Source organism: Gymnogyps californianus, chromosome 2, assembly GCF_018139145.2.
Source record: "Gymnogyps californianus isolate 813 chromosome 2, ASM1813914v2, whole genome shotgun sequence".
NCBI lineage: Eukaryota > Metazoa > Chordata > Aves > Accipitriformes > Cathartidae > Gymnogyps > Gymnogyps californianus.
The window spans coordinates 64,797,251-64,815,462 of record NC_059472.1 but is presented as its reverse complement, the minus strand read 5'-3'; the positions used below and the strand labels follow the sequence as shown (position 1 = coordinate 64,815,462).

Here is an 18,212-nt window from a genome sequence, read left to right as displayed (position 1 = left end):
CTGGGGGCAGCTGTTACCTCTAATGCTTTTACAGTCCAGCGACACTACCGCCCTGCTTGTCCTAAAGCAACTTTGGAGAGAAGGGGAGGAGCAAAAAAAAAAAAAAAGATAAAAAGTTATTTAAACCATTGGTTTCTGAGTTTGATTGGGTTGGGGTTTTTTTTTGCATTTGAAATTTTAGCACTGTCTGTTAGAAGTCCTATTTATGACATTTGTTCATATGAAATGTCTTGCCCCAGTTCCTTGCAGAGTTTCTTCTAAAGATCATGATTAATAGTTCAGTCCTCATTATTGCAAATGTTATTTTTAAATAGTTATTCTGAGAACAAGAATTCCATTAATCAAAATAATAGATAATGAACAAATAAATGGCAACCTAATTTGTCTCGTTCATACATATGGAGATTATAATGCAAACAATCAAGGAATCATGGAGGCTGCTGTACCGGCATCTGACTAATGTGCATGTACTGTATGTCCGTTAGTTTATGAGCATTATAGACAGGATTAGCAGCTGTGATTCTTGTCCCAACACTTTCCCCTTGCCAGCAAACTGGAGTGGTATCTGGGCTCCAAACCGATCATTGCAATTTATTTCGATGTCAAGCGATAATCTGCCTCCAATATATTAACATGCACACAAACTGATTTTTTCCTGTTAACTGGTGAAAAGCCCTAGAAGTTGGTATGAAAGCAGCTTTTGGCATGGAAGCTATAGGTTTCACTTAAAAAAAGATCTACTGTTTTTCCCCTTTAAAATGCTGAAAGTGAAGAAAGCCTACCTTTTAAAATGGTAAGCGTTTCACTTCAGGAAGAATTCAATCCAGCTATGTATCAGCTGGTTCAAAATCTGACTGCCCCCTCGGGCCGGTGCGACTACAAGGGGGTGAGCCACTGGGTGGGTTTTGGCAGGCGTGAAGCTCAGGTGCTGTTTCCCAGTGAAACTGGGAGCACAGCTGTGTATCACAGGGGTCCAGCCACCCACCCACCCGCCGCCCCCAGCCCCTCTGCACCTCCCTGCCAGCTGGGAGGAGGATGGATGCTAATCTATCCTTTTCACGGGCCTGGTGCTGTGTGGTCCATGAGCGGGTGGTGCCCAGAGCTGCAGGGCATGCCTCCGCCACCCAGCACCCTGCAGGCTATCCATCCCCAAAAAGCACCCCTAATTGCACCCCTTTTTTCAGTTCTTACCCAGGGAAACTGGGGCAAGGTGCCTGCTGTCCTCTCCCCTCCCTCCCTCCCTCCTCCCCTGGCTCGGCGAAACCCTGCTGCGCTCCCCCGTGTACGTAGAGCCGGTTCGATACGAGACGTTTTAATGATGAATGCCTCCTCCTGGAATTGTGGTCTGTCTCTCAGGCATGATGCAGCCGCGCAAAAATGTAAAGCATCTTTCTTGGTTTACTGCAGGAAATTCAGCATCCAACTAAGGAAGTTTTATCACATCTCTCATTCAGTTACTGTTTCCTACATTTCAAATATACTGCAGTCTGTACAGCAGCTTTTTTTTTCTTTAATTTTGTTGCAAATCTTTCCGACTTAAACCAAACTTTGACTGGTAAATGTCATGAATCTCGGGCCAGGTTTAATTAGGAATTTTCTAAATCTATTAACAAAAGAGATGCACTTAATACGTTATGTCAACCAGAGCTGGGCTTTCTTCAGCTATTTCGAGGGCTGCCATAGGCACAGCTTGAAACTTGCTTGGATTTTACATGGGTGCCGTATTTTATGTTGCATTAATTTTAAATGGTCTGTTTCACTTCATCAAGACTTTAGCTTAAGGATAATGCATTTATGTAAGATTAATCTTGCCATGTTGTTTTAGGATCAGGATTGTAAACTGCATTGTTCCGACAGTGATGTTCTAAATGTCATTTTAAAGCTTTTCTTGGGAGCTGCAGGCTCCCACTTATTCATGATGTTATCTTTAATTTCACTTGATTTTAGAATATCCCTGCTATTTTTTTCATCATGGTAATTATTCATGAAAATTGGCTCAAAAAATAAAAGGAAGATGACAAGGGGGGGGAAAAAAGCTGCCTTAGCATTTGACAGACCTGCACAAGAATTCAGTTTTTCTTCTTTTAGCTGCCTCTGTGACCTCAAACTTCAGCCTTTTTAAAACACCGATCTAGTTATGGATCCCTTTTGGCTAACACAAAATTCTGCTTTTTGGAGGCCTCTTCTGCCCCTCCTTGTTCTCAACCTTTTCTGAACTGCTCCATCAGATGCTATTACTTGCTCTTCTAGTCCGTCAGGGACTTTATATGGGCCCGACACACTTTGCTCTTGCTTGGAGATGCTTAAAAAAAACCCAGAAAGCTTCTGATGTGGTGGGCCAAAATGAATGTACGTGATGCTACTAAAGGGTAACGAACGCCAGCGGGGCTGGCTGGAGGGTTGTGCGTGGGAGCAGAGGCGAGAATGAGCTTTTTCCCTGTGTCGTCCTTCTTGCAGGGGAGAGACCACGGCAGTGCGGAGGTCGCCCACACGCTGCCTCTCCGGAAGGGAACCTAGAGCCCCGGTGGAGGAGCCCCCGTGCCAGCGGCCCCCACCCCGGCGGGCAGTGCCGGCAGCCCCCCGCACGGCCGCCCTGCGCCCCGGCGGCTGCGGAGCAGCTTCCCTGCCAGCCATCGCCTCGCCCGGAGCCGCTGCGCGAGACTGAAACCAGCGCTCTGCGAGGAGGGGGGTGCCTCTGCGCTGTTAATCATTTTAAAATAAATGAAGATGCTACACAAGATATATATAAATTGACGTACTAATCAGTCCCATGGTTCCTTATTTCCTTTATAATAAACAGTGGAGTTGGCAAGCACTGTGGCAGCACAAGGCATCTATATTAATCAAGAGAAGTTTGAGACACTGGAAAAATTAAACTTTATGTGATTTGGACAGCATGAAGAAGTTAAGCACTGTAACAAAAACCTCCCTGATGCTCACAATGACTATCTGATACATTTGAAAAACAGCAGTGGATTCGAGGGCTGGAGAAGTATTAATTAATGAAACTGCCACTGCCTGTCATGCTGAAAAGCAAATTAAAAAAAAAAAAAAAAAACAGAAGAAGAAGGGGGGGGGTGCGGGGAAAAGGTGGCATTCGGTGCTGAGAAAGCAATGCTTGATGAAGGATTAAAGGGACTAAAGAGAAAGACCGTCATTCTGCAATGGTTTGTTTCATTACAGTTTGGGGACCACTTGCATTTCTAGTGCTCTTGCTCTTGACTGCGCACCATTAATAGTATGTGAATATGGAAATTGAAACACTTCCAGAGAAAAGCTTCTATTCTGCTTTGGAAAAGAAAAGCTAGTTGAACACTAAGAAAAAAAACAGGCTTCTGTGTTTTACTCTCAGGACCTTCTTTTGTAACAGGGCTACTTTCTTCGACCTGATCACAAAGGAAGTCTTCACGTTTAAAAAAAAAAGAATAAAACGCTCAGCTGTCTAACGCCGCTGATCGGTATGTTTAGAAGAGAAAACGTGTCACTGAACAAGTTCAGGCAGCCCTGGGCCTGTAAGGTACTCTCTGCTCCTGCGTTTGGTTCAGCAGGCCAGCTACCACTCCTCCTTGGGCCCGGTGACGTTTTGGAAAGACGAGGAACTTCTTTTGTGGTGGCAGGTTAATGTTCATATAAATGTGTCATGTCTTGTACTTGGTGATCACTGGTGGTGTTAGGAAAAAAAGAAAAAAAAAAAAGCTTTATATACCTCTTCTACAGTAACTCTTTAACTGCAAGTTTTCAAGGTGGGGTTGTGGCACATAACAGGTTGTTAAACCATGCAGTGTAAGCAATTAAAAATGTATTCCACAGATATAAATATTTTCTTTTCTTATTGCTGTGACACTATGTGTGATGGTAATATTTCTGAGAGTTTCAGATTTTGCACATATAATTTTATGCATTATCAAAAGTTACTGCTGCCTTGAAAAAAAAAAGTTCTGTGAAAATTTTTGCAAAAGCTTTACTAGTTTTTTTTTAAATTGTAACATTTTGTAAAGGCAGGAAATGGATTAAAAAAAACCCTAGCATGCTAAATATATTTTTCAAAAAAGCAATAATTTTACATGTACAGAAATGATGCTAACCTTTAATACAGGTGAGAGCAACAGTTTACTTAATACAGTAATGAAATAGTGCTGTTTTTGTAGAAATGGGCTTCTGACACAAAGATTTGTTTAAAAAAAACAAAAAGCAGAAAAAACCTTAAAGCGTGATCTTTCTGTTCTAACAGTTTTGGTGGGCGGGGGGTTGCTTTTTTAAAAAATTCTAGTCAGTAATTGGTTCTGGATACTACTTGTTACTTGTTTTAAATTACTTGACAGTTTTTGTTACTTCGCAACACTTGCAACAATGCAAATTAACTTTCTTATGTATTTTTTTTAAACTAGTTTTTCCTTATGCTATTACACCAGATGTATACCAGAATTCTCTGTAAGTCTCGGTGTAGTTAGGAATGTCTGTGCAAATACTTACAAGTGACTGTAATTAACTGTTCTGTGAAGTTATTTTGAGGGAGGTCGCATAGACACATTCCATTGTACACCAAAAAAAGAAGAAAAAGAGAAAAAAAAAGAAAAAACGAAATATTTTGCTGTGTTGCTTAATGATTATCATTTTGGGTTTGCACTAGCTTTCTCGGTTTGTTTTGTTTTGGTTTGGTTTTTTTGTTTTGTTTTTTTCACTTTTGTTTTGTTGCTTTTCTGAGTCATATTTTCCATGAGTGAAAGTAATGGTGACAGTTCAGGAATGCACAAAAGCTAGTTGCTTAGCCTATTTGTTTGTGTTTTAGTTATTAAAAACTCTTCTGTACCCAAAATGGCACAAAAGTGTAGTGTACATTTGTAATTTCTCTCTTTTTTTTAATTGTATTTTTTTGGCAAGCTGATCTAGAAAATCTGAGTTAATATTTAGAGCCAGAAGCTTCTTCCTGGAGCTTTTCTTCCAGAATCTCTGACAGAGAAGCTAGTGCTGTCACTGCCATTACCAGGGTACTAATCAGCAAAGTTTACAATCATAATTTAGCTCCATGAAGAACAACAGTAGGGGAAATCAGTTTAAATAATTATATGCTGTGTATAGCACAGAAATGAGATTTTCACTTAATTAAACAAGAAATAAGAGTGGGTGGGGGAAAGCCAACCTTAAAGACCATCTGTTTTCAGAAGCGAATCCCACGATTTCTATTTTCTTCTTTATCATTGTATTGTATTGATTTGTTATTTTAGTTAGGCCATAGTATTTAAAATGAGTTGTGTTCCTTATTTATTTAGTCAATGGGCTTTGATCAGCTCTTTTAAGCAACGTGGTAACTTTTTTTGGCATGACGTGCTCCTGTAAAGCCCTTTTATGACTGTTACAGGGACTTTCTACTACCTCTACCAATCTACTGTTTCTTCTTCTTAACAGGTTTTTATGGTGTTGCAAGTCTAATGTAACTTAGACAATAAAGGGTTTGATTATCTACGCTGCAGATTCTCAGTGTATCTGCCATCTCTCTCTCTTCCTCCCTCCCTCTTTCTGGTTTTTGTGCGGTTTATTATGGCTAAAGTGTAGAAGATCTTTTTTATTATAGCTAAAATGAAAGAAAGACCTTCCTTGCCAGAGTATTTTTGTGTCCTGAATGTTGTGCACTGACCGAAAGTCGAACTTGGAGAAACTTTTTCCACGGAGCTAATCTGCTACTACATTGCCATCATGCTGTTTGCATTCTTGAAATTCCTTCTGTCAGAAATGCTATGAATAAATTGGTACATACTGCAAAATGGAAAGCAAATTAGAAAGCCAAAACAGTTTTTAGTTTTGTATTTGAAAACCCCTTAAAGTCCTTAGTGGAAAGCCGTACCGTAAATTGCTGCCCCCATCCTATGGAAGACTCTGCTTATATGAAAACAACTAGTTAAGAAAATTATCCTTTGGAAAATAGCATCATCTTGTTGGTGCAAAAAAGTGTTCTGCTATTAACTGACTGTCAGATAAAAATCTGTCACTGGAGGGATTTCCAGGCATTGACACAATGCACATTTTGTGGTAATCCCTGTAACCGTGTTGCTGCCTTCTAGTACTTTGGGGTGCTACGTGTCATGGAGCGCACGTGTACGTTTGTCGTGCTCGACGCGTCCGAGCGTGCATGACGTTTTGAGCCGTTTTACAAAATTGTGTCATTCTAGTGGGAGTGCATCCCCCTGTTTGTGCGTTTTCATGCTCAAAGGGTTCGTGACCAGGCCTGTGTTTGGTTTTGTTCTACTTCCTTGCTGTATTCCCGTGCTGGGCTACTTAAAGCGTATCTCAGCAGCTCCAACAGGAGTGCTAGAATTCATTGACACATTTGGGGACTTCTTGAAAAACCAATCTGTCATGAGAAGACCTGGAACAAAGCAAGAGGTAACTTCTTTATTAGGTTCTTGCTACATAAAATGTGTTAGGTTAAAAGTAGGAAAGGTTGCATTTTATGTCAAGTCAAATTTCCCGCTCCCCCTGCAAGCCAGTGTTTTTAAGCCAGCAGTTCTGTGGAAAGCACGGAATTGCAGAGAGTCCTCTTCCCTTGTGCTCTCACCTTTCTCTTTTGCTGTGTCTGACAGCCCCATACTTTAGGGCAATCCAATGTTTGGAGGCAAAGCTCATGTGGATTCACTGGGAGCTTGTAGGTAAGGAGTGCCTGCTTGATCCCAATATTTAGAGAGTAACTCAAATGAAATAGAGTACGTTAATATACATAAAAATTCCTTCCACTTTAGTTTTTCATTATAAATTATGAAATAATTGTTTCTGGAGCAGTTAGGGGTATAAGAGTTGAAGATCAGTGAAAGCATAGACATACTCCCATATTAACTGCTTTCTGTGGGGCTGCGTGTATGCTGGCGTTCTTGAGGGGGACTATAACCATGTGTTGACATCCTTAGCTGTCTCAGGGTAGACAGTAGCTGTTACAAATTTATTTATGCCTCTATTTTTTTTCTTCAGTTCATTAGTGCTGCTTTTGGGAGAAAGAAAAAAAAAAACCAACCAACCCTAAACCCCAGAAAAAATTGGCTTTCGTTCGAGGCTGGTGGACAAAGGGCAAATCATAGATGGAAAAAAAAAAAATCCATATGTGTTGGGTATAAACAAGTATTTCCAAACTGATCACCTGTTACTAGTCAAAATGAGGGACACTTTTGCTATTGAGAGAGAAAAGGATGTCGTGTTGGGAGTAGGAAGCAGGCACAGAACAGGGGATTGTTTTGTTGTGGCTTGGGTAAAGGGATCAAGAGCATTAACATGACCCAGCTCTATGGGTTTGAATACTGAGGTGGATGTTGCCCGTAGGGCCTAAGAGAAAGAGATGGAGAAAGCATGTGAAAGATCAGTAAGGGGCTAAGTTTTGACCCTTTGAAATTCAAGTAAGTAGATGGAAGGCAGTGTCTTGAGAGAGGCCAAAGCTGAGGACAGGACCAAGGAGAAGCCGGGAGTGGAGTGAGGGGTTTAGAGGAGAGTCACCGAAGAGTGGAAAAGTTGCCAAAAAGGGCAAAGTCAACAGTAAGAGAGATCAAAATGATATGGAGATGGAGCAGAAACTCTGAAACCTAACCGGAAGAGGTCTGTGCCCATTGCAAAGGGCTTCCATTCGGATGAAAGGGAGGAGGTATATGCAGGCAGCTTCTGGGGAGATGGGTTGGAAACTTGAGAAAATGAGCACATAATTTAAGCTCAGTGAATCGTCTTACTCTGCAAAAATGTTCTTTTGTGGTATGAGCCTGAATGATGTTCTGACAGAAAATAAGGGAATGCTTTTTTGGATCTTTACTCTCTTGATTGATGGGTGAACCAGAGTTAGGACTATAATTATGAGTAGTTGAGGCTGGACTGAAGGGTCTCTCCAACACCCAAGGGGTTTTGAAAAGCATACGGCTCTTTATGAGCAACACGCAGACTCTGATTAGCCCCAAGCAGGAGGGAAAAAAAAAACACAAGGCAGGCAGGAAGGCATAGTGTTTTAAGCAGATGCTGAACCGGAGCAATCCTTTGAGGATGCTAGAGGGTACATTCAGATAGCGTTCTCTAATACAGAATATTTTAAGATGCCTCGTAGTATGTTGGATAAAAGAGCTGGGGATGCTCAAAGCTGTTAAGAAAAAATGTCCGATATTAAAATGGCTTCAGACACTTGGCGCTCTCCTTTGTGAAATCCTTTGTATCTCAAATTAAGTTGTGGTTCATATAAGATGGGTACAGATGGCTTGATTTGTTTGTTCCTGTGTCGTCAGTGTTATCTACAAAGGTGAGTTACTTGTCAAGGGTTTAGAAGATGTGAGGTACCCATGTTCCCTTTCTGTAAGTGAAAATCTCTGCATGTTATATTTCATCGTCATCAACCCAAGTACCACAGGAATCTTAGAATATTTTTCTAAACAGAGAAGAATGATTTATTTATCTTCTAAATATTCGTTGTTCTGGTATGATATAAAATAAAAGGGATACTGGCCCTCCAGTTCATCTTACTCCCAGAATTCAACTTACTTTTCTGGGACGGGGCACTGTTGTGCCTTGCCTGGGACAATTAATGAGCCACTAGTGGTTTCTGAGACCTACGGCTTGCCACAGAGCGCTGGAGTGGTGCTCTGATAAACACACTTCTGCTAGGGATGTCCCTTGGTGAAGGTGGGTCGTGAACTGAACCATTTCTTGCTTTTACCACAAGCTTTCACAAGAGTCATGCTGATGCTGCAGGGACACTGGGTCTGTTCTTCCAGATGGGAGCCAGCGGTGGGAGGTCGCTGCAGTCAGCCTGCCCACAGAGGACCATGGACTTAAATGGTAACCGGTTTGCTGGCTACTGCTTTCCCAGACTTTTCTTCATGTGTTCCTCTCCTTCTCCCTCAGAGAGCAGGTGGTTGCTTGCACCATGGAGGAGGTAACATCTCCAGAGCAGTGGTGGGAACAGGCAGCTGGGAAGAGTTTCTGTCGGCGAGGAGTCCACATCAGGGGCTTGCCGAGAGTCCCGTCCCCTCTGCTGGGGTTTTGCTCCCCGCCTCTCCTGTCAAATGGCAAATCAGTTGTCGTGTCGCCGTGCTCCCAATAACGTGCAAACGCCTGCTGTGGATATGGGAATTACTGTTTTTTCCCCCAAGTTTTTTTTCTTTTCAAATATTGACAGAGTAGAGAGCATCCCTGGACTGCATTGTTAGAGAGGCAGTCTGGAGGAAGCCTAGTACAGATGCAATAAGAAGTGCATTTTATATCTGTAGGAATGGTAGGTGTACTGGCAGGCTCTAGGAGCTCTTTGCAGTGGTGGGTTTGTGGAAATCTGCTAACTAGAAGGTGGAATTATGTGGAAATTTGCCCAGGTGCTCGGTCTCTGGTTGGTCACCATCCCTGCCTAGAGAGGGCAAGGCAGCCTGCTGCCACTGGCCCTGGGCTGGCACTGCGGTGGTGAGGGGGGACATGCATTTGCTGCATCCCCGGCAGTGACATGTGCATGGCTCTTCCTTGCGCTCCCTTCCCTGACCTGCTCGCTTCCCCAGCTCACAGCCAGCAAGCAAGGGGAAGCTCTGCTCGCTCACATCCCATGAGCTGCATCCACCAGGACAGAGCCATGAAGGGAATCGGGACTGGTCTGAGCCCTGCCATCGGGGAGGGGGTGTCTGCTTTGGCACTGCTGTATTCTGGGTTTTTTTGTTTTGCACCAACCACGCAATGGGAGCAGCCCAGGAGCCAGCAGCCCAGAGGTGCTTTAGCTGGGGAGATGTTCTAGTCCTCCGTGGAGGACCCTGCGCGTAGTGAGTGACTGAGACTCTGGGCAGTGATTACTGGAAAGGCTCGCTCCAACTCTGTGTTCACCCTTTGTAAGTAAGGGCTCCCTAGCATTTGGCCAGGTGTCATTTATGGGCAGAAGTGACCTGCAAGAAGACTGTGGGAACTTTCTGAGCTAGGTTGAGTGCAGTGCTAGGGTTAAATCCAAGCAGACCCAAGCGAAATTCCAGTGAATTCACCATTTGTTATTGCTGAAGATAATCTGATGGGTGATTTTACAGATCTAGTTCTTTGCTCAGCATTGTACATGGTGTTTGACAAAGCAATTTGCCACTTGCAGTGTTGAGGGTAGGGGGAAGGACAGGTAGTGAGCAAGTGTCAAAAATGACATAGGCTTTTCACTTGCTGCTGGAGAGGCTGATGATTTACTTCACAGCACACTGTTGATGGGCTACTCCATTTCCTACACCGCCCCTGGAAGTTTTAGCGCTTTCAGGGTTAGAAACATCTAAGGAATTCCCTGCAAAGTTACTTACTTTCATTTTGTCCTCTCCAACAGCAAGCAATGTGAGAAATTACGTGGCTTTTAAGGTGAGGCAAGTAGAAGGGGAATAGTCCAAGGGGCAGCAGTGCTGCTGTCCTAAACTGCTACTTTTTCAGAGCATGACATTAAATTATTTGGTAACTGAGTTCCTTCTCCTTTGCATTGGTTTTGTTAAATAAACAGTGACTTTAAAATGAGGCACAGCTGGAGGCACCATTAAACCCACCTGAATTTTGCTTCTCAACTTGTGTTTTCTGAGTATTTTGCAGAAAATGAGTCTTTGAGAGTTTTTAGAAAAAGAAAAACAAGCTCCTAAGTTTAGAGAAATTATTTTGACTGTAGCCAGAATTACAGTGCTTCAGATATTTGAACTTGCAAGAAACAGGTGAGCGCTGAGGTGGCATGGGAAGACGCACCAAGGCTGTAAACCTAGCTAGATGTTGATGTGGCCACATTATTACTGAGGCTGGTTTGGTAAATGTGACTCCAGGAAGTACAGGTGCCTTGTAGGGCCTCCTCTGATCATTTTTCATACTACTTTTGGCAGAATAATTGTAAGATTACAGTTTCCTTTATTATATAAAGGGCCTCTTAGGTAGGTGTCTGTCTGTGCTGGGCACAGTATGGTAAGAGACGTTTCCTGATGCGAAAGCTGCATGTGGGTTGCCATGCAGAAGTGACTCTGAGCTGGGCTTGAGGGCAAATTCACCCTCTGCCCACCTCACTTACCTGCTTGAATGCCTTTAAGCTGCCTGTGAGGCAAACTAGTTGCTGCTTTGAGAAGCGAGGTGCAACGCATAGGGGACACACGCAGTGCTCTAAAGGCATTACCTGCCATGGGAATGGGCCCTGGCACTCTTGGTTTCACTCAATCTGCCCAGAACTTCTGCTCTTATTGCAACCAAGATATGAAACAAATAATGCTGGCTGGGTGGTGGACATTGCTTGCCACAAGGGCAAGTGGAATGTGTAGTCAGTCTGCCTTCAGACTGAGCTCAGGCTGCCTACCAGGGCAAGTTAGATGTGAGAGACCAGGATTTCACAGCTCGGGTAAATGCATAGGCATGTAGGAAAGCTATGGAGGAGCCTCACCCCGCACAGCTCCTTGCATAGTGTGGTATGCTGAGCCACAGACAGCGGGGAGTGCGTAAAGGACATGATGACAGTCTCTCCGCTGGGCCGGTACAGAGGAAGAGTAGCTGCTCACTGCCCAACAGCCATCTGTAAAGAAAGATGTTGTGTCCTTTTTATGCTTCCAAAAGATGCTCTAATGGGAGGACGTTGAGCTCAGGGTCTGTGGAGGCACAAGAACTTGACAGTCTTAACCTGCCCAGGTAACGATGTGGAAAGTTTGATACTTTGCTGTTTATCTATAGAGCCTTTAATTGTCGTTTTTAATTATTCTGTCTATCCGTGAGTCCATGTCACTTTTGTACCGTTGGAAGGATGCAAGCTGTTTCTGAGAAGAGACTGAAAGCCTTTGGAGTTCTCTCTATCCTTCACCAGCATGGAAAAAGGGCAAACTATCTTCTCCTCCCCACCTGCGTGTATTTGAAGCAACTGCATTAACATCAGTGGGATTTTTGCATAGTTGCATGGCTGATGTGAGGACAAATTTGACCTCCAGTCAATGATGCACGGAAACTCGATACGTGCCTATTTGCATAGCTATTTTGTGAAGGGAAGGGGTTAGAACAGGGATTGCAGGATGATCACAAAATGGTCCTGCTCCCTACACACATCTGGGGAAACTGTGACACCAGTCCTAAAGCCAAGCTCTAGTTAAATCAAGAGATTAGTGTGAAGCTGATGTCATACATTAGCTCATAATGTTTTAACTGAAGTTTCTTCTTTTGGCAAGAAACCCATCTTTTTTAAAAAAAACCAAACCAACAAAAACCAACAAAAAACTTGGAATAAAGTAGTCTCAGAAGATGGAGGTAAACAGGTGTAGTTGTCCCAGTGAATCAATTGCGAAAAAGCAAAGAAAATGATACTTAATATACTTTAAAAGATTTAGCTTTAGTATGGAAATGATACCAGTTGAAGTGAAAGCAATACTATCTACGTGGGAAAGTGGCATTGAAATATTCTTTCTTTCTGCCGCCTTTTGTCAATAAGAGAGGCTTGAATTATGCATTAGCAAGCTATAGAGTTATGGAAGATAATACAGCAAGGTTATGAACCCAGAACAAAAGAAGGGGAAACTAGGTTCAACTCAGTAATATATCACTTGGAACATATATAAATGGTTATAATGCTTTGCACATTATAAAGAGAGTAGTCACAGATTTAAATGAGAACAGAGCCATTGCTTCAAGATTTTCTTCAACTATTAATTTGGGCATTGTAATTAGTTCTTCTTGGGAAGCCTTGCAATGTTCAGTATGTTTACAGTTTTGTGGAATATTCTAGAAAATGACTCTTAAGTAGATGTACTTGAGATGTAAGATTTTACATAGATATCAATTTGTATTCACATAAATGAGATGTTGAATTGCTGGCTGTGAATAGTCATCTCTTGAAATGGGAGCGATCTTTGGACAGAGATGGCCAAAGCAATACTAATTCTAAATACCAAATATTTGGAGGAGAAACCATAAGCGAAGAATTATTCACAGCAGGTTTTTTTACATCATTAATTTTTTTATAATGTGCTTCGCTCCCTAAATTGACAAAGAGAAAGGGAAGCAAAATCTGTCGGCTAATCAATTTGCTATCTGCTGGTAGTTACGAAATGGCGCATTTCTGCAAAGCCTTTCCCCTGAGTGACGTCCAGCCGCTGTTACCCGCCGGGTGCTGGTGCTTCTCCCGACCTTGGCGTCCACCCCAGCCCAGGAGGCCTCGTCCACCCCAGCCTCTGCAGGCTACTCGTCTGCAGCAGCGGGGGAAACAGAGAAGCCCACACTTAAGCCTGACCTCAGCAGCCTGACCTCAGCAGCCCCAGGTTTATTCGTTATGTTGCTTTGCATATATACACGAGGTGCACCATTCCCAGGTCAGTTTTGTTTGGAGCTAGAGCACTTTCTTTCCAGTTCCCGAAGATGGAGCGGCACGGGGCAGGGGATGTACAGGAGGACAGAGAGCTGCCATCGAAACATCGCGTGTCCTGGTGCTTCTCTGGGCTGAGGAGCACGGGATGACCCTGAGAGTTTCTGCGGCGTCGGCTTTGAGGCCATCGGCTACCCCACCATGAGTGACGCTTGGGCTTGGGCAGATGCTGGAGCTGGGTCCACTCAAGTCCTTCTTCTTACCCGCATGGACCAGATTCGCTTTGTAGTCAATGTGGAGCAGGGAGGCTGCCGTAAGCCTGTTGAGGTATGGCCTTTCCCTTTCTTGTTCAGCTTTGGAGGCAGTTTGGAGCCCAGCTCCCTCAGTCCTCCATGCTGGGCTACAGCCACTGCCAGTCCTCGCTGCGTCGCTGCCCGCAGGTACAGGCAGGGCCACCTCCTGCTCCCAGAAGTGCTCTGCTGCTGAGGTTGTCTGCCCTCCTCCTGCAGCGTAGGGAAACATGACTGGTTTTTGTTGCTCTTGCTAAAAATGTGGCTAAAATTTTTTTTTTTTTCTTAATAGGATTTTGGGCAGAGATCAGGTAGAGAAAAGTTAACCACAACAGATTTTGGTTGTTGGGGTTTTTGTTTTTTTTTTTAAAGAGAATTACAGACTTTGAAAACAAGGTCTTCCGATGGCTGAAGCTGTTTACTAAATCAATGAGAGACACCTGATGTGCACTCGCAGTTCCCTGAGCAGTATCATTAAACAAGTATAAGTTAACCAACCTTCAGTCCACTGTTATTTGCTTTTAATCACAGCTGAGGAGCTGCTTAAGAAAACTCTTGGGAAAAGCAAACCATTTCTTGAAGAGAGGACTAGGGAGTCCAAGGTAAGCATTTACCAGTTGCCAAGAATCTTTAGATCCATTTAGTGTCTCATTATTTGGTGAATAAACCACCTGGCATTGCTTAGAAAAACATCAGTATAATTCCTTTCCAAGACAGACCTAATTGTATAGCAGTGTGTGGCCATTATTTTCTTCCACACCCAATCTGAGACTGAGAGCACATACCATATAGTTTCATTCTCTTTTCGTTTCAAAAACAATGTCCTTAAAAAAATGAATAATTGCGGGGAAACGGTACTATGTTTGGCTACTCACGCTAACTGCCTTGCTTAAGAAAGGTGCCAGCTGAACCCTTACAAAAGAAGTAAAAATACACACACTTGCCCCAGCATTATTGTGCTCTGCAATGGGTGGTTATGATGAGGAAAACAGAGGAGACTTCGGTTTTGTCCTTTGTGAGGTTACTTTTCAGGCTCATAGATGAGGGCTCCATGGTCTTGAATTAGTCATCAAGAAGCCTCTCATTTGCTTCCTCTTTACACAGTTATAGACTCCCGTGCCCATAATCATGAAGATTGCGGCTCTTGGTTACGAGAGGAGAGGTAATTCCTGACATTTGATCGTTCTCACTTCCTGCAAATTTTGGAAACTGATTCTGAAGAGTGTGCGGTGGGAGCTGGTTGGGATGTTGCAGGGATATACATACAGTTCCTTAATTTTATTTAGTCGAGGGACTGCTGCATATTGCACTAGGCATGGAGGCTTTTTAAATTCAGGTTTCACTCCTAAGCATATGGCGGACTGCCAGTAATTAAGCCTGACAGTCATGGATGCACAGATCACTTTGAGTAAGCAATTTCCACTTGGAAGAAACAACATCTCAGGGCCACCTAGGGAAAGAGGTAAATGCATCCTTACCCTTATTGTATAGCCAATACCAGTAAAGAGCATAGCAGGGCTGAGTTCTCAGGTACTGATGTCCTGCAGGTGTGAAGGTCACAACTTCATCCAGCTGTTTGCTTCTGCTTGTGCCTATCTCCTTGTTGCTGAGGTATAGCTCCCACCAGTTGGTTTTTAGTGAGTTTCTGGTTTCAGGCAGGCTCTGGGAGAATTGGGAGATTGTGACCTGTGGAGGGTTGATGGCTTTTTCCTGACTATTGCTAGCTGCTGTGGTATGCAGTGTCCTCTGGAGCTTGGAATGGATGTAGAATAGAAAGCATGAGAACATACAGCCTGTGCAACCTCAGGGTGCACTGTCTTTGGTGTCAGTGCCCATCCATGAGAGGCTGGTGCTAATTTTCTTGCTACACAGCCTGAATCATGTTACAATTTTCATAAGATTCTTAGAATTTTCAAACTCTTGGAAAACTTAATTGTCAATTTAACAGAAATAATGTTTGGTCCAAAAAACATAACACAGCTTAAAAAAAAATGGACAGTGAGGGTACAGACAGTTTCTGGATAGAAAGTAATTCATAATTTGGGTGGTTTCAGACCAGTGTTGGGTCTCCCGTAGGCTGAGGAAAAAAGCTGCTGCTGCTTTCCATAAAAGCAGAAGCCTGTCCTTGCTCTTCATTTCCAGTACTTATTATTTTTACCACATTCATATTTTTATATTTTGCTTTTGGAAGACACAGGGACAGAATGATACTCCCTTCCCCCTGATCTCGCTGTGATTATCTAGCATAAATCTCCCTTTATAATCTTATCACCAGGCAATTCGGTTATTTTAAATGTGAGCCTTCTTGCCCACTAATCAGTTCATCTTCAGGTTTTTAAAAGCGCTATTTCAGAATTCTGCACATTCCCATTGCATCTGAGCGGCCAGCCCAGCTCTGCCTTCACTTATCCCCTTCTCCTTCCTTTCAGACAAGGCAGGCTCTTTCTCTCGCTCACAGTCTTCGCATTCCTTCCAAGTTGATGCACATAGTCATTTGTAATCAAGGCTGTAAATTGTATTTAAAGCTGTACTGCTCTATCCATGGATATTTGAATCATAAATGAGAGTATTGTCCTGCCTGTACTCTCACTTATTCTTTCAGTCGTAATAGATCCTTTCATTTGTGCTCAATTAGCTTTTCCACTCCTGCATTCAGACCCTGAAAGTTTCCACTCTTTTCTTCAGGTCTTGAATGCTGATGGTGTGGCCACTGCCTCTACCCCATAATTTGTTTAGCTCTTCTGTGCCACAGATTTCACTGAATATGGTTTGTTTGTTTTGACAAGTCCAAACACCATGACTGTATTGTGCCATAATATAAAAATGTTCCCTTTAATTATTGCTGGGGTGCTACGGCTGTGGGATGGACCTCTTCTTAGGTGTTTGGGCTTTTATGTCTCCAGGTTGAATGTAACGAGAATTTTTCTAGAAGACTGGTTTTGGGTCGTTGGTTTGGTTTTTTTTTTTTCTGATTGAGCAGCGAGCCAAGTCACAGCAATCATGTGTCAGGAAGAGTCATTTTTAGAACAGCACCCCACAGCGTGCAAGTACACAGAGTCCTCTTCCTTTCGCTGCAGCGCCCTTACGCTGAGATGGGTAATCCAGCCTGGTGCCATCCCCGGCCCCTTCCAGCGCCCGCTCTGCCCTCCCGGGCCGGGGCAGTAAAACCTTGGCGGTGCCGCCGGCTGCTCCTCGTTAGGCGTTACGGCTCCCCTGGCACTTCAGCCTGATGCAAAATATGTGGCTCCTAATACTTGTAACGATTTGTCCCGCTGCCAGCGCAGCTTTTTATGTTTGCTGACATCTCCGAGGGTGGAATTAGAGAGAGTCTTCTTGCGGGCGAGTGTTTCCTTCTCCCTTCACGTTTCCGCCTCCGGTTTTTGTTTCTTTTTTTTGGTCTTTGTTTTCTGAGAAGAAAAAAAGCAAAACTCAGAGAAAAAGCAAAACTCGGAATTAGCCAGCTTCACTTCCTTGCTGTGTACTACAAAATGTGCACGTACTTTTTCAGTGTGATCAGGTTTTATTTCTCTTCTCGTTCCATAAATGTGGGCTGGTTTTTATTTTTTTTTTTAAGTTGATGTTAATTTCTGTTTTGAAAGTATTTTGCAGGGAATTCTCTTTCACTTTGAATAAAGCTGACATGTTTAAATAAATGTTTCTCTTCTGTACTGAGCCCTGGGATAATGTTGCAGGCAGGGTAATTGATGTTTATTTGAAACTAACGTCTCAGAAATTATTTTGTGATCGTCTTCGCCTTGGAAGATGATCATGACCTTTCTTTCCAGGACTGTCCATGGATGGAGGGAGAGTCTATTTGGATTCTGTTTTGGATGAAGTTTGTCCTTAATATTTGTGAAGGTTTCTAGCAGGTTTAAACTGAATACAACAGAGGAACTAATCTCTTGCTATAGATAGGCATCCCTAAGTTTCCTTAAATTTTACTCCAAAGTTTTCCTATCCTGGGATACTCTAGAATTAAAAAATACAATTTAAAAAAATCCACATCTCTGACAGACTAAAATGAAGAGTGTTTCACTTTGTGTGTAAGTAAGCGCACAAAAACCAGGGAGGGAGTGGGACAAAGACAGTGGAGGCGTGTCCTGGTTTCAGCTGGGGTAGAGTTAATTTTCTTCCTAATAGCTGGTACAGTGCTGCGTTTTGGATTTAGTAGGAAAATAATGTTGGCAAGACACTGAGGTTTTTAGTTGTTGCTAAGTAGTGTTTATACTAACTCAAGGATTTTTCAGCTTCTCATGCCCAGCCAGCAAGAAGGCTGGAGGGGCACAAGAAGCTGGGAGGGGACGCAGCCAGGACAGCTGACCCAAACTGGCCAAAGGGATATTCCATACCATATGACGTCATGCCCAGTATATAAACAGGGGAGCTGGCTGGGAGAACTGGATTGCTGCTCGGGAACTAATTGGGCATTGGTTGGCGAGTGGTGAGCAATTGCATTGTGCATCACTTGTTTTGTATAGTCTAATTCTTTTAGTATTATTATTGTCATATTATTATTATTATTATTATCATTATTTTTCCTTCCTTTCTGTCCTATTAAACTGTCTTTATCTCAACCCACGAGGTTTTTTTTTTTCGATTCTTTCCCCCATCCCACTGGGTGGGGGGAGTGAGCAAGCGGCTGCGTGGTGCTTAGTTGC

General features: G+C 43.1%; 1 protein-coding gene across 2 annotated transcripts in view; it reads left to right on the top strand.

Moving 5' to 3' along the window:
* ZNF516 (zinc finger protein 516) overlaps positions 1–3,038 on the top strand; it is a 105,775-nt gene extending 102,737 nt beyond the window's left edge. Inside the window, exon 5 of one of the 2 annotated variants that reach the window (XM_050891614.1) lies at positions 2,458–3,038. In XM_050891614.1, coding sequence (XP_050747571.1) covers positions 2,458–2,762 — 305 coding nt within the window. In that variant the 3' untranslated portion in view covers positions 2,763–3,038. The remainder of the gene's footprint in view (positions 1–2,457) is intronic. The other variant, XM_050891615.1, reaches the window with a different exon arrangement.
* Positions 3,039–18,212: the final 15,174 nt, after the last annotated feature.